Source organism: Alosa alosa, chromosome 5 (genome assembly GCF_017589495.1).
Source record: "Alosa alosa isolate M-15738 ecotype Scorff River chromosome 5, AALO_Geno_1.1, whole genome shotgun sequence".
In the NCBI taxonomy this organism is placed as follows: domain Eukaryota; kingdom Metazoa; phylum Chordata; class Actinopteri; order Clupeiformes; family Clupeidae; genus Alosa; species Alosa alosa.
Window position 1 is genome coordinate 27809082 of NC_063193.1, and position 15350 is coordinate 27824431.

Below are 15350 nucleotides of genomic sequence, written 5' to 3' on the forward strand. Positions count from 1 at the left end.
CCGTGAGGGAAATTTGGTCTCTGCATTTATCCCAATCCGTGAATTAGTGAAACACACTCAGCACATAGTGAACACACAGTGAGGTGAAGCACACACTAATCCCGGCGCAGTGAGCTGCCTGCAACAACAGCGGCGCTCGGGGAGCAGTGAAGGGGTTAGGTGCCTTGCTCAAGGGCACTTCAGCCGTGCCTACTGGCCGGGGACCCTCGGTAACCGGCAACCCGGAGTGGATGAATAGAGGCATGGGAATAGAGCGACAGAGCGGTGACATGAAAGAGAGAGAGAGAGAGGGTGAAAGAATGATGGGGAAAGACGGAGAGAGAGAGAGAGAGAGAGAGCATTAGATAGTCTGTAGGTGATAAAGAAAGTATATAGTCTGTACTAGGGGGTACTGAGAGTGGTAGATAGTCTATAGGGGACAAGGAGAGTGGATAGTCCGTGTATCCCCTACAGATAGAGTGAGGAAGTGTAGAGTGAGCTAAAAGATGGCTGTATCAGAGAGGTTTGAACTGGAGTAATCAAGGATCTTTGGCTGTATTCCTGTGGGGAAGGAGATTGTTGCATAGAGACAGTTGTTTTGTCAACAGACAGCCCCAACAGGAATGTTGGTGGACATTATGGGGTGTTATCAAATCAAACCTGCATGGAACCGAAAAAAAAAGCCACATTTTCTTATGTTATTAATGTTCAATGATCATTTGATGGGACATCTACCAGTCATTTAATCTCTATCATGTCATGTTTTCCTTTGTGATTCATTTATTTTATGCAACCAAATGAAAAGGAAATCACTCACTGCATTTTCCTTGGTGGTGGTTTGCAGAGAATTATGTATTTCCTCATCTCTACATGCTGTACAGCTCTGTATACATCTCCTTCCTCATGTTTTATTCCCACATAATTTCTTTCTACAACTTCCTCGGCCAGTCCTGGTGACCAGTCAGGTGAGGTCATTAAATGATCTGTGAGGCTGTAGGATTTTTGTTTTTGTTTTTTTCCTTTCTCAGTGAGATTATGGTGAAATGATGGATGGTGTTGTTGTTGGGGATGTAGAGGGGGAGTGTAATGGTCTGTCCCATGGGACATCCCCTCTCATTCTGCTCATGCCTCCAGTCACGCACTGCAGTGTCCCCTCAACTTCCTGCTGCTCTTCAGCCATCCCCTGGAATCAAGGGTGCCAGCAAATCAGCACTCAGTACTGACAGAATACCCCCAGAAAACCCAGAACACGCCATAGCACTCTGGAACATCCCAAAGAACTCCAGAACATGCCGTAGCACTCTGGAACATCCCAAAGAATTCCAGAACACATTGCAACAGAAAACAGCACTCCAGAAAACCCCAGAAAATTCCACAACACATAAAAGCAGTCAAGAATATCCGAGTGCCACAACAAACAGAAAACTCTAGTCTATGAACCACAAACCGAATATCTAGCTAGGACTGTCGATGGGCTCTCGCCATGACAGTTTCTCTGCATTGGGTAAAATGTGCTGTGGCATTGTGGCGATGTGAAAGTCTGTAACCAATCATTAGGTCTATGAATAACTCATTGTGATTAGAACAGCGCTGCCCACTCAAGCAGGACAGCACGGGACGGTGCTTTGACCTCCCGTCCAAATGAACTGTTGCAGCATGAGAGGAGCGAGAACAGTGGCCATGCGCCAGAATGGGCATAACTAGCAGAGGAATGCCCACACCACACAGTGGGCCGCAAGGGGGCAAAGCAAGTTTAGGATGCCCACCAAACATCGGAGGGGGCAAAGCAAGTTCAGCTTGGGAACCCACTGTCCTGGACAATCAGGCTGGGCATTGTAAGGACAGTGCTAGTGTCTGACTGAACTACTAACTCCTCAGGCTATAGATAGCATTCAGCAGCACACAGAGCTACTGTATGGTTTTGAGTCTACTCAGAGGCCTATGCATGCAGAGGATGCCAAACATTAGAGTGTGTTAGACAAACAGTAAAAGTGTTGATAATTCCTTTCATATATGTGTAGATATAGGTAGTCTTTAATGTCCCAGAGGGATATTTATGCATTTGCATGTCTGTACCCATTCCATACATAGCATACAGAGACAGAGATAATCACATCATAGCAAATAAAATACAAAATGAATGCGAGTGAGTGTGGATCCTAACGGGTTAGTCTGTGAAGTGCTGCAATGGCCAAGGGGGCAAAATGTCTGCTGAAACAAACAAGCTCTTTTCCATCTTAACACCCCGAGTCTGCGGCCCGTGGCAGGCTATTGGCAGCGGTGTGGATTCAGGGGGAGATCAGGGTCCTCTGCTAATGCTTGCACCAGATGTGTGGTGGATGTGTCATGTTTGTCACATAATCATGCCTGAGCAGGTGGGAGCTGAAGCCGCTCTGACTGCAGTCTGGCCTCATCATGCAACGTTCTCATGCAGCCTCATAATGCAGCCTGCTCATGCAACCTCCTCATAGATAGATAGATAGATAGATACTTTATTGATCCCCAGGGGAAATTCAAGGTCTCAGCAGCATACAGACAACACAAACACATTCTCTAACAGCAGAAAGAGTAATTAAAGTATATAATATAAAAACACAACTAAGCAATAAGCACAGTAGAAGATAAAGAATATGCTAAATATACTAAAATACAAATTATACTAACTAAACTTAAATACAATATATAAAAAAATATACTAAAAATACAAATTACAAAAAAAATACAAATTATACTAACACTTAATCTAAATCAATTCTAAAAAACAGTATCCACATAGTGGTGATTAATCAATCGGAGGCTTTTGCAATGACTGAGGCAGGGACTGAGCCTGTGATTCTCTGTGCATAGTAAGGTATGGTAAGGTGCTCTAAGGTGCTCTGTGTGAATGAGTGTCATGGTGGTAGTGCAATGGTGATTGTGGTCATAGTGATAGTGCAAGTGAGTAAGTCCAACAGTGCAACAATGCAGAAATAAAGTAAAGTAAAGTCTATATATCTATATATTTAACTATTTAAGAAAATGTATAAGTGTGGCCACAGTTCGGCTGTGGCATGGAGGGGGGGGGTTATGCATATGTGCTAATGTGCTAATATAGCACGCAAACAGTGAGGCATAAAGACAGTGGTAAAAGTGGCTAGTGGCCAGACAGTACCAAACATGGAGGGGGTGAAGAGGCAGACAGACTATGCAGAGAAGTCTATCTCTCCTCTTCCCTTAAGTGAGGCATTGAACAGTTCAATGGCCCTGGGGACAAATGACTTTCTCAGTCTGTCAGTTGTGCAAGGCAGTGAACGAAGTCTCCAGCTGATCAGGCTCTTCTGCTTAACAATAGTGCTGTGGAGTGGGTGACACTCATTGTCCAAGATGTTGATCAGTTTGTTCAGGGTCCTTTTGTCAGATGGTGAAGTGATGCACTCCAGTTCAGCTCCCACATCCAGCTTCAGCTCACATCCTTCTTCCTTGTGCTTCCTCCCCAACATACTACTGCATAGAAGAGGACGCTGGCAACAACAGACTGGTAGAACATCCACACATTGAAGGACCGCAGCCTCCTCAGGAAGTACAGCCTGCTCTGCCCTTTCTTGTAGAGTGCATCAGTGTTGGCTGACCAGTCCAGTTTATTGTCCAGGTGGAGACCCAGATACTTGTAGGTGCTAACCACCTCCACATTGAGCCCGTGGAGTGGGCTTAGACCTGCGGAAATCCACCACCATCTCCTTGGTCTTTGAAGTGTTAAGTTAAGTCATGCAGCCTCATAATGCAGCCACATCATGCAACCTCCTCATGCAGCCACATCATGCAACCTGCTCATGCAGCCTCATCATGCAGCCTGCTCATGCAGCCTCATAATGCAGCCACTTCATGCAGCCACATCATGCAGCCTGCTCATGCAACCTCCTCATGCAGCCACATCATGCAACCTCCTCATGCAGCCTCATAATGCAGCCTCCTCATGCAGCCACATCATGCAATCTGCTCATGCAGCCTCATAATGCAGCTACATCTGGTTCTACCAGTGTTAATTATTGCCGTGCACGTGTGCCGGGTGATTGTGGTTGAACTTGGTACTGCGTCTCCCTCACCCAACTCATATCTGCACTGCCAAAAAAAACGTAATTTCTCGAAATATCGCGCCTTTTCTTGTGGTCCACTTCTTGTGGTATGCGTTTTGATGAGCTTCTCTGTTGTTTAGACATGGCTATAATCACTTTATAACACTGGCAATATCCAAAGTGCATAACAGTCCATTGTACTTCATTAAGTTCTTTACACCAAGTGCCTCCAACATGGCCATGCAGCTGGGTTATCGCCCAGAACGTGACGTCCGTGCAAACCCCTTATTAGACTGCAGTCTGTCCTCCCAGGGCCACTATAGCTTGAGTGAAATCCAAAACAGCAAACAGCCCAGTGTGCAAACTCCATGGAGACTAACCACACTGTGTTTCCTCATAAAAGATCTCTGCTTCACACCACAGAGAGGCTACAGTAACACCACTTTGGTACATAGCTCACCATTTCAGTCTGCATTACTCTGTCTTGTAGGTTTTGTTCTTCTTGTCATGTAACATGATCTGTGTTTTTTTTCTTTTTCGGACTGTAAACTCTGTCATACACTGCACTGCCACAGTACCACAGCAACAACTATTCAGAGCCACCTTTCTTTCAGACAGAGCCAAACCCTTGTCTCTAAGCAGGCTGTCGTCAACAACACTGACTTAACATCTCCCTATTGTTACCGTGCCCTTGTAAACTCATACATACTCTGCCCACTCGTCCTGACGGCAGGGAGATGAGTGTGTACACACACAGGATGGACACAGAGTGTGTGCTTGCGGACACAGAGCTGAGATGTTCATCACTGTGCTGCATGGTGGTGAGTATGCACTCGTATGTGTGTAGGTGTGTGTGTGTGTGTGTGTGTGTGTGGGGGGGGATCGTCACATACTGTTATTGTGTTCTTCTGCATGACACATTTATCATATCTTCAACCAGAAACTGTGATTAAGTGTATCCGAGGCAGCTGAGGAGACTGTGATTAAGTGTATCCGAGGCAGCCGTGGCCCACTGGTTAGCACTCTGGACTTGTAACCAGAGGGTTGCCAGTTCGAGCCCCGACCAGTGGGCCGCGGCTGAAGTGCCCTTGAGCAAGGCACCTAACCCCTCACTGCTCCCCGAGTGCCACTGTTGTAGCAGGCAGCTCACTGCGCCGGGATTAGTGTGTGCTTCACCTCACTGTGTGCTGTTTGTGTTTCACTAATTCACCGATTGGGTTAAATGCAGAGACCAAATTTCCCTCACGGGATCAAAAAAGTATATATACTATATATATATATATATATATATATATATATATATATATATATATAATGCTATTAATAATGCATTAATAATGCTATTAACACATAGCCTATAGGCTACAGTATCAAACTGAACTCTAATGTGTTTTGAGAGGGAAGAGCGGACCTCTTCAACCTTGACTGCAGGATCATGAACTTCATCCACTCCTTGAAAGAACGATGCCAAGTGGACCCACAAGGTGATTTTTATATGTGTGACCCTAAGGCGGGTATCACACGGACCAGTGGCAGGTTTCCTATTGTTCTCTATGGTTTGGCAGCGGAACGGTGGCAACGCTGGCGTAACGCTATTGTTGAACAAGCGGAGCGTTGACCTTGGTTCAACTTTCAAAGCGCAACGCAGAGGTGGACAAAGTACATAATTCCTTTACTTAAGTCAAAGTATAGATACACCTTGTCAAATATAACTCCAATACAAGTGCTAATGCTAAATGCTGTTGCTATGTCAACATTTTACTTGAGTTGAAGTACAGAAGTAGTTGCTTTTAAAAATACTTAAGTATTCAAAAGTACAAGTATTTTGTCCTTTTTAATGTGCTGTAATGTAATGTTTTTTGTGAACAGGATGTACATCCTTTGGTTGGTCACAAGGACTTAAACAGACCTTTAGTTCCTTGCATCCAGCATCAAAATTTTGCAACTGGTAAAAAGGATGCAATAATTCACTTTAAATTGTTATTCATTCTCTGTTCAAAAATCTAAAACATTTTCACCGCCGAATAAAAAAAACAGGATAACTCAAGTAGTTTATTTTTCATTATTGCATTTAAAAAATCACTTAAAATGTGCTTACAAGTAATGAGTACTTCATGCTCGTATTTCAAATGTAGTGGAGTCTTTGCCATTCAAATGTAATGGAGTAAAAGTCAGAAGTTTCCAAAAATAAAAATACTCAAGTAAAGTACAAATACTCGAAAATCATACTTAAGTACAGTAATCAAGTAAATGTACTTAGTTACTGTCCACCCTTGGCGCAACGCAAGCGTATTCAATTGTCAGTTAAGGCAAACTGTTTCTGTTACCATAGGAACGAGATGGAACTTATCATGGTCTGAGCATTGCATAACGCTTGCCGCTGGCCAGTGTAATCCCCGCCTAAATCCTCTCCCACTGGCTCAGGCAGACACTGGTCATCACCTGAACAGTGGCCTGGAGGGACACAGAGGTCCAGCTTATTATCCTTTAGATCAGCTGTCTGACTGACTGCATCAGCTATACATTACTCTAAATGAACACAAAGCCTGACTGCAGAGTTCAGAATGTCTTACCACTGATTCTCATCCAGTGGAGGCCTAGGCCATGGAAAGTCAGTTTGTGAACAAGATCTCTACATAGTGTGGATCCAGCAAGCCTGTATGTGATCTTTAGACAGTGTGGATCTGATAGTCTGTGGGATCTCTCTGTGTGGATTGTATTAATCTATGGGATCTCTACAGTGTGGATTTGATTAGTCTGTCAATGTGATCTCTAGACCATGTGGATCTGATTAGTCTGTATGTAAATATGATCTCTAGACCATGTGGATCTGATGAATAAGTGTGGGGAGCTGATGGGTCTGCCGGAGAGTGAGCAGAGTGTAGAATCAGCCTGCACTCTTCTGCGGGAGAGACAAACTTACATCCTCATGCTGGCAAACGGTGAGTCTCGTTTTGTTTAGTCTGGACTGTCCTCTTCTTTGTCTGCTGTGTGCAGTGTGTTAGTCTTCTAACAGTAAAGGACATTGGACAACTGACACAAAATGTACCAGAGGATCTTGTGGTCCTTCATCCCTGTATACGGGACGGACTGGGACTTAAAAAAGGCTCTGGGAAAAGACGCACACACACAGACACACACTAGCTGTTTATCATGACACAGTCTCACAATATTATGCCACTGACACTTTCTCTTGGTCATCTGCATGTGCAGTCATCTGAACCTACTGCCACTGCACCTCTCCAGTAGTAATAAGTTCTGTGTGCAACAAAATGTTCTCCATGACAACAGTATGTTTACATTCTGCCTGATGACCTGGGATTACAGTTGTGTCAGGAGAACATCCTTCCCTTTATAATCAATATTTACCCAGTTAGTAAACTGGAATCATCCCTCTCTGTTTTCATTCAAAAGATAGTTACAGTAAAAGTGTCCTGTGCAACAGAATGCTGAGATCTGGACATAACAAACTTTCACCTGCTTGGCATGACGGGGCAGTATGGAAGGTGTAACAGTCTTATCTGTCCACAGGTAGAGCTTACTGTGGTGTCGTTTACACCAGTCTTAAAGTACCTGTTCACGGATAGAGCTTACTGTGGTGTCGTTCACGCCAATCTTATGTGTTCACTGTTCACGGATAGAGCTTACTGTGTTGTTAACAGCACAGTAAGGATAGATTGATATACTGTGATATACCAAACCTAACATTGCCCAAACAATATGGACCCTTTCAAGAGAGTTCCATTATCAGCATCATAGTTGGCCCCACAAGACTTCCTTTTTAACATTCCATATGTTATCTTAATGCAGAGGAAGTAGATTGGGGCCCAAATAGAACGTTCAAGCATTGTTTTTGTTTTTATTGTTGAAAAGGTCTATAAACACAGTTTTTTTAATATACAGTACATAACATTTACCGCAAGGGTAACATGCGTTTTTGTAGAACACGTTGTCAAAAAACCTGAAAATGTCTTTTAAAATGAAATATCAAATACGGCACACTAATTTTAGGTATATCAATTTGTGCTTTGAAAATACTAAAAAATACTTTTTAAAGGGAGCATTAACTCACTTTGCAAATCTTCCATATCTGTCTATTTCATCTACAGTACCTATAAAAAGTATTCACCCCTCCTTAGATATTTCCACTTTTATAAATGGATTCTTGATCAATTTAATTTGGCCTTTTTAACAATAATTTACAAAATCGCCTCTTTATTGTCAAAGTGAAAGTAGTGCTGGGCGGTATACCGGTTCACACCGTAAACCGGTGTATATTTTCGTTATATGATTTTTTAATATACCGCCATATTTGATTAGGCCAACACAACGTTTGGAACGCTGCGCCGCGCGACAGTGTTTCAGACGGGACTTTTTTCACACACACGCATGGTGCGACTGCGAGGCAGGCATAGTGAGGGTAAATAAAACACCCTAAGTTTTTCCCCTGAAGTATGACCCTTAAGGCCTAATTTATCCTTAGGTAAGGGGTTTATTAAAGGGTGCTGCACACAATACCTAAATTGTTTCTTTAGTTAAGGAAAAAACGTTAAATGATACTGCATTGAAAGGGATTTACCGTCACGAAAATGCTATTGAGATTGTTCAATAGCTGTATCGGAACTCCCCCTATTACCGTCGGTCCCGTATTTCCACCGCCTTACGTGTATGTGTCACTTAATATCCATTTCTATACAAACCAAGACAGCGGACAACTAAAGAAAAGCAAGCACCCACACCATAGGTGTATCTACATTAGCTATGTCCCAAAAATGACATTTTACCGTGACTTGAAGAGCTGTAAACAGTGTTGTAAGGCTGCGTGTACACAACCGCTTGGAGCTCCAGTGGAATTTTAATTTCATGACGAGAATTCTCGGTCTAACCGTTCATGTGCCGTTGAAACGGTGTAAATTGGCGACCCATCAGGCCAGCACTATAACTCAGAGCGTGGTAAACAAAATCGGATATTTCAGGCAGTAAATGCTCCCGTTAAGAACCAAACCAGATTTTGTTCAAATCTACACATCTATGGCTACTGAAAAATGTAAGGTTCATTTAGTAAATGTTATTTTGAAGTGTTAAAAAACATCGTTGTTTTAGAATTTCTGAACAAAAGTGGTGATAATTGGGGGTGTTACGATAACTAGCTGGCTAGTAGGTGATGTCGTTAGTTTGCAACCCACCGAACACAGTGAAGTTTAATGATCTTATCATTCATCTCACCTTAAGAATATTCGCTGAAATTATCCAGGTAGCAAGTAAAGCATGTTATAGACTGGCTAGTTAGAAATGATCCTGACTGTCATCAGTGCACCAACTAGGGTGACCAGACGTCCTCTTTTGCCCGGACATGTCCTCTTTTTGAAACCTAAAAATGTGTCCGGGTGGAATTTCAAAGTCGTCCGGGATTTTGTTTATTCTAGCCTCAAACGTGTTTACAGCGAATTTGCATTGCTCTCTCTTTCATTCATGGATAGCCTATTAGGGGTTTGCACGGACGTCACGTTCTGGCCGGTAACCATGGTAACCCAGCACGCGCGGCCATATTGGCGATACTCGGTGAATGAAGTACAATGGAGTATTATGCACTTTGGATATCTTACGTGATTGTAGCCGTGTCTAAACAACAGAAAAGCTCATCAAAATGCGTCGAAGATGCAAAGGCATATAGGGCAGGACTTGGACCACAAGAAAATGTGCGATGTTTCGAGAAATTACAGTTTATTGGCAGCGCAGATCCATATGAGTTGGGTGAGGGAGACGAAGTACCAAGTTCAACCACACGCGGCCCCCTTCCTCTGATAACTTCTGGCATTATTCTCCTTTCTCCCTGGTTTTTTAATAACTTTTGGAAGTCAATACCTACACCAGATGTTTTTCTCAGTCTGACCTATCGGTACAACCTAAAACACGGCAATAACTAACCATTTTCCTTGACGATGTTAGGGATTTACTTCAGTGCCTAATGCTTTCTAATGAGGCAAGTATCTCCAATATGGCAACGTTCAAATCTGATAACACGCCGTGCAAACCCCTAATATAGCCTATCTATGTCATTCACATACTAGTCACGCCCTCCCCCTACAGTTCGCTTTGCATTGAGTGGAAAGTGTAGGGTGTTGAGCCTGACCTTAGCTACCGTCATTGGTCGATAATCTCAAACATTTAATTGGTCAGTCAGTCACCTCAATAGCGCAAACTTCCTTGTTTAGTGTAAGTTCACTGACGAATCAAAACGTAAATTTCCATGTTTTTGTCTCGGTCGATATCAACATGAAGCTGAGTGCCTGACCTGCAAAGCAGGCACTTACATGTCGGTCGCAAATAAAGGTGCCAACGACCGACCTACAGGTAGGCTACACAATATTCAGCAAAGCATCGAACGGCAGCGAGGGGTGAGAGCTCATCAGCTAAAGTGACAGAGTTTTTCGACCTTAACATTACGTCTCCAAAAACATTTTGATGGCAGATCAACTCATAACCATAGACTGTAAAAAATATAACATGACGAACACTTCTGCCATTGTCTGAGCGGCCTTCTCTGGACGATTTCCGACCTAGCAACTTTCTAGCTTTGGGTAGGAAACTGCACTTTGGTTATCCCTTTAAACTGCCTTTAAAGGAGAATTCCGGTGTGATATTGACCTAAAGTGTATTGAAACATGATACCGAGTGTGAGCGTATGTCTCATAGCCCATCTCGGCTTGTCCCCTGCACTCCAAAATCTGGCGCTAGTTAGCCGATGCTACCAACAGCTTTTTCAATAGTGGTGCTTCGGCATCGGGCTAGCCATGCAAATAAATCACTGTTTTGCACCCATTTACGAGGCTCAGTGTATCTCCACACTTCATTGGTAGACCTCCGAGGGCCCTGACATTTAAAACGAGACATTGAGAACTTTGAAAAAGCACTGGTAGTTTACTTACGAGACGATTTATACAGACAGTATCTTCACGAAGTTTAGCGTTTGCAGCCATCTTGAATTTAGTCACGATAAAGTCGAAGCGACGAGTAAGAATGAACAGGTATGATAAGGGATCAGATTCCAAAATAATTCAGTGGAAATGCATGGATTCCAGTTTCTTCCAGTAGCAGCAACTGGAATCCATGCATTTCCACTGAATTACTTTTTGGAATCTGATCCCTTATCATACCTGTTCATTCTTACTCATTTTGGAGTGCAGGGGACAAGCCGAGATGGGCTATGAGACATATGTTCACACTCGGTATCATGTTTCAATACACTTTAGGTCAATATCACACCGGAATTCTCCTTTAAGGGATAGCCTGCACACTAACAACAGCAGATGTAATAATCCTCTATCTAGGCTACTGTAGCCTATATGCAGGTGAATTAAATATGTTGGCATAACATAAGGGATAGATGTAGGCCTATTTCTTTACAAAAAAAAAATTCTAATAATAATGGATTGAAAAGAGGTAGGCCTAATAATAGACCAGACATGATTGAATAGATATAAGAAAATGGACAACATATCCACATCAGTCCCCATCAACACAACTGTTTTCACAGGTCAGGATTATTACGATCTAAAACAGATTGTTCAAAATTATAGAGCTAGGCTACTGTTAAAGATTCAGTTTGTATTTTCAGAAACACCTTGGATCAAATTTAGAGATATGCAACATTAAAGATGGGTTGCCATCCAAATATATCTTGCGCGTATAGAGCTCGCTTTTATTGTAATTATTGTTTTTGCACATTGAAAACTTTCAAGTGTTCAAATAGTCTTTTGAGGCAGTGTTTTTCTGTTAGCGTTGGGCCGGCCAATCAAGCTCATTAGCCTATCATACATAGTCACCATGTCTATGGTAAATGACTGTGACCCCCTTCAAGTCAGCATTGAGCAGATGCATCTTTGGCCACAATTAAAGCATGGAGTCTGTGTGGATAGGTCTCAAATAGGCTTGCACATCTGGATACTGCAATTTAACTCAATTTTTCTTTGCAAAACTGCTCAAGCTCTGCCAAATTGAAAAGGGATCGGGTGTGAACAGCCCTTTTTAAGTCCAGCCACAGATTTGCTGTAGGATTGAGGTATGGGCTTGGACTCGGCCTCTCCAGAAGATTCACCTTGTCTTAAAATCATTTCTGTGTAGTTTTCACCGTAGGCTTCTGCTCATTGTCTTGCTGGAGAGTAAACCATCTCCCAAGTCGTATAGTTCATTTGCAGACTGAATCAGATTGTACTTCAGGATTTCCATATATTTTGCTAAATTCATTTTACTTTTACCTGATGGACAAAAGGTCCTTTATCTGATGGACAAAAAGGTAAATTTTGGTTTCATCAGAACCAACAAACCTTTTTCCATTTGACCTTGTAGTCTCCAACATGTCTTTGGGCAAACTTGAATCGACATTTAATAAGAGCTTTGCCACTCACCCATAGAGCTTTGACTGGTGAAGAACTTGGGCAAAAGGCTAGGACTCACTGAGGTGAAGTGATGATGGGGTGAAGACACAGCAAGCAAACGTGGATTTTGGTGGAGAGTGCAGATTTATTTACAGTGCGAAAACAGTGCAAACAAATAGCAAACAAAAAGACTTGACGACAAAACCAAAACAAACCAACCGGTTTCTTAAGCACTAGCCATTTCCACACTGAAAACATTCCATACAACCTCTTATCCAGTTGACACTCTTCAGTCTCTCTCCTGTGTGAAATGAGGCAGCCTTTAAATAGGCCAGCCAATTACCCAATCAAGACCATTTGAGAGGGGTGAACCATTTGAGAGGGGTAATGGTCTGTACCAATATCCCTCTACTGTTAAAATCTTTCCCATTGCACTTTCCCAAGCCACATACATACACAAGACATAAACACATACACAGCCACAAAATTAAAACTTAGTGTAGGTGGGTGTATGTTTGATTGCAGACTTTTAACAGGGTAAAACATAGTTAGGGGAAAAGGAGAGGTCTCCTTTTCACAATGGATTTCACTGAACTCCAGGGGATGTTCAGTGACTTTAAATTCTTTTTGTATCCACTTATGCTTTTCAATAACCTTTTCTTTGAGTTGTTTGGAGAGTTCTTTTGTCTTCATGGTGGAATTATAGCCAGGAATACTGATTGACCAGTGACTGGACCTTCCAGATGCAGGTGTCTTTAAATGACTATACTATACACATTCACTGCACTCAGGCGATCTCCATTTCACTAATTGTGAAACTGTTGGCACCAATTGGCTGGACCACTGTTGATTTAGGTCAGTCACTTTGAGAGGGGTGAATATTTATGCAATTGCTTATCTTGCATTACATATTTTTAATTAATTAATGTTACTTTGTATAAATGTTGCTTTCACTTTGACATTACATATTTTTAATTAATTAATGTTACTTTGTATAAATGTTGCTTTCACTTTGACATTAAAGAGAGGATTTTTGTAAATAAGGACAAATTAAATTGACAAAGATTATATTTATTAAAGCAATGAAAGGGAAAATATCCAAGGGTGGTGAATACTTTTTATAGGCACTGTAAAATACAAATTGCTAAATACTAGGCTATTTTGTATTTGAAATGCATATTTTAAATACATGTATCATAAATACTGCCCATCCCTGCCTATGACTGACCTAAATCGTGCTAGTGGGACAATGGGCCTACAACAAAACTAATGTTTTATCCCCTGAGAGGATTTTTTATTTAGGCTATTTATAACCAGAGAGAGAGAGGGAGAGAGAGAGAAATGAGACACCTGAGAGATGCATATGGTTTGGTTAAACAAACATTTGAATTCAAGTTTGAAAAGCGTAGGCCTTTACTTTATAACAATTTGAAAAATGCCATCCCTTCAATTGATTCTACATGTATTCTGAATAAACTTAAATTGTAATTGGTATTTAATACAGTTACTTTTATTTTGTGTTGTGCAGACATAATTCCAATGTATCTGTTACTTCTCACCGCTGCCTGTCCACAGGTAGTTCTGAGGGAGCTGAGGTCCAGAGGTATGTCCCACTGCTTGCTGACGTGGACAGGATGCATCCAGAGCTAGCAGGTAAGGCAGCACCTCCACAGATCATGAATCAATCTGACAATAATGTTAAATAATGTTAAACATTTATTAGGTTAAGGCGTATTGGCCATTTCTCTGAAGTTATTGTCCTTTTATGGGTAGACTACTGATACATGAGGCAACTTTTTGAGCAATGTTTCTAGGCAATGTTTCATCGTATTGTGATTCTGGCACATTCACATTGTTATTGGGTGACATTTTCTTTTTGAAGAGAATTCTAATCAATAGGCAAAATGTCATTATGATCATCCGATCAGAACCTATAGAACAGCTTATGTGGCTACTCAGCAACATTGCTCAAAAAGTTGTCACATCATCAAAGATTCTTTAGAATAAAGAAGTTAATCAACTGCCATCTTAATAGCCTATATGCCAGGGCATATATTTTGGGTCATATATAGTAGCTTTTAGTCTACTGTCTTGTTTTGTAGATGTGGTGCGGAAGCTTTCAAACCCTTCAAAAGAGAACGACAAAAAGCCAGGTGCACCCAGAAGAGGACTTCAAACCCATAGCAGAAATCGGCCAAACGCGAGTGTGAAGAAAAATGTCTCAACACCCAGAAGCTAAAAGCCTGCACGTCGCCTGTTTGGACTGATGTTAATGATTGTTATGTTTATTTTGTTTATTTTTTGTTTATTTTGTTTATTTTTATTGTTATGTTTATTTTCTTGAATTTCCCCTTGGGGATCAAAATAGTATTAATCTATCTATCTATCTGGTATTTTGCCGATGTTTTAGTCAAAAGCAACAGAGTGTACACTACATACTTTCAAATAAAGTTGAAAAGCTTACATAACATAGCCTAACATTAATAATAACATCACTAAAAATAACAATAGCCTGGTGTAGACAGACTCGAATTCTATTTAGAATTTGAGTTTAGTATCAGTCCATTTGGATTTGTTTGGGGCGTTTCAATTGAAACATGCCTGTACACAATTTGATAAACCTAACCAATCAGAGTAATGAAATATGTGAATCCTGTAGGGAGAATAGCCAAAAACATTGTTTTTCTCAACAAATAACGCCACCAACAACAACCAAAACTACTCATTGTCAACATTTAAATTAAATGTAACGTTTCATTGTGAATCAAATTAAAATGTTCTCCTCTTTGCAAACGTAGGCATGGTGACAGGTTAATTTAATAATGTTGCAAAGATACTGCAGCAATCCGCATGTTAGGCTAGGCTATTTGTTTTGCCTTACTCTTTATTCAGTTCAGTTTATTCATCATCTTCCGTCCTTCGCACTACTTGTGTAGCGCAC

The 15350-nt window shown here is 41.5% G+C and overlaps 1 protein-coding gene across 3 annotated transcripts; it reads left to right on the forward strand.

The window, feature by feature from the left end:
- The first annotated feature begins 4409 nt into the window (after positions 1-4409).
- On the forward strand, positions 4410-14877 carry LOC125294870. Of its 3 annotated transcripts, none has more exons than XM_048243918.1 (5): positions 4410-4852; positions 5429-5515; positions 6851-6973; positions 13985-14062; positions 14512-14877. In XM_048243918.1, exons 1-5 carry the CDS (start codon positions 4828-4830, stop codon positions 14646-14648), a joined length of 450 nt encoding a protein of 149 aa, XP_048099875.1. In that variant the 5' UTR covers positions 4410-4827; the 3' UTR covers positions 14649-14877. The 3 variants fall into 3 exon arrangements, with proteins under 3 accessions (XP_048099875.1, XP_048099876.1, XP_048099877.1); XM_048243919.1 differs by having other exon boundaries at positions 5436-5515; XM_048243920.1 differs by lacking the exon at positions 6851-6973 and having other exon boundaries at positions 5431-5515.
- Positions 14878-15350: the final 473 nt, after the last annotated feature.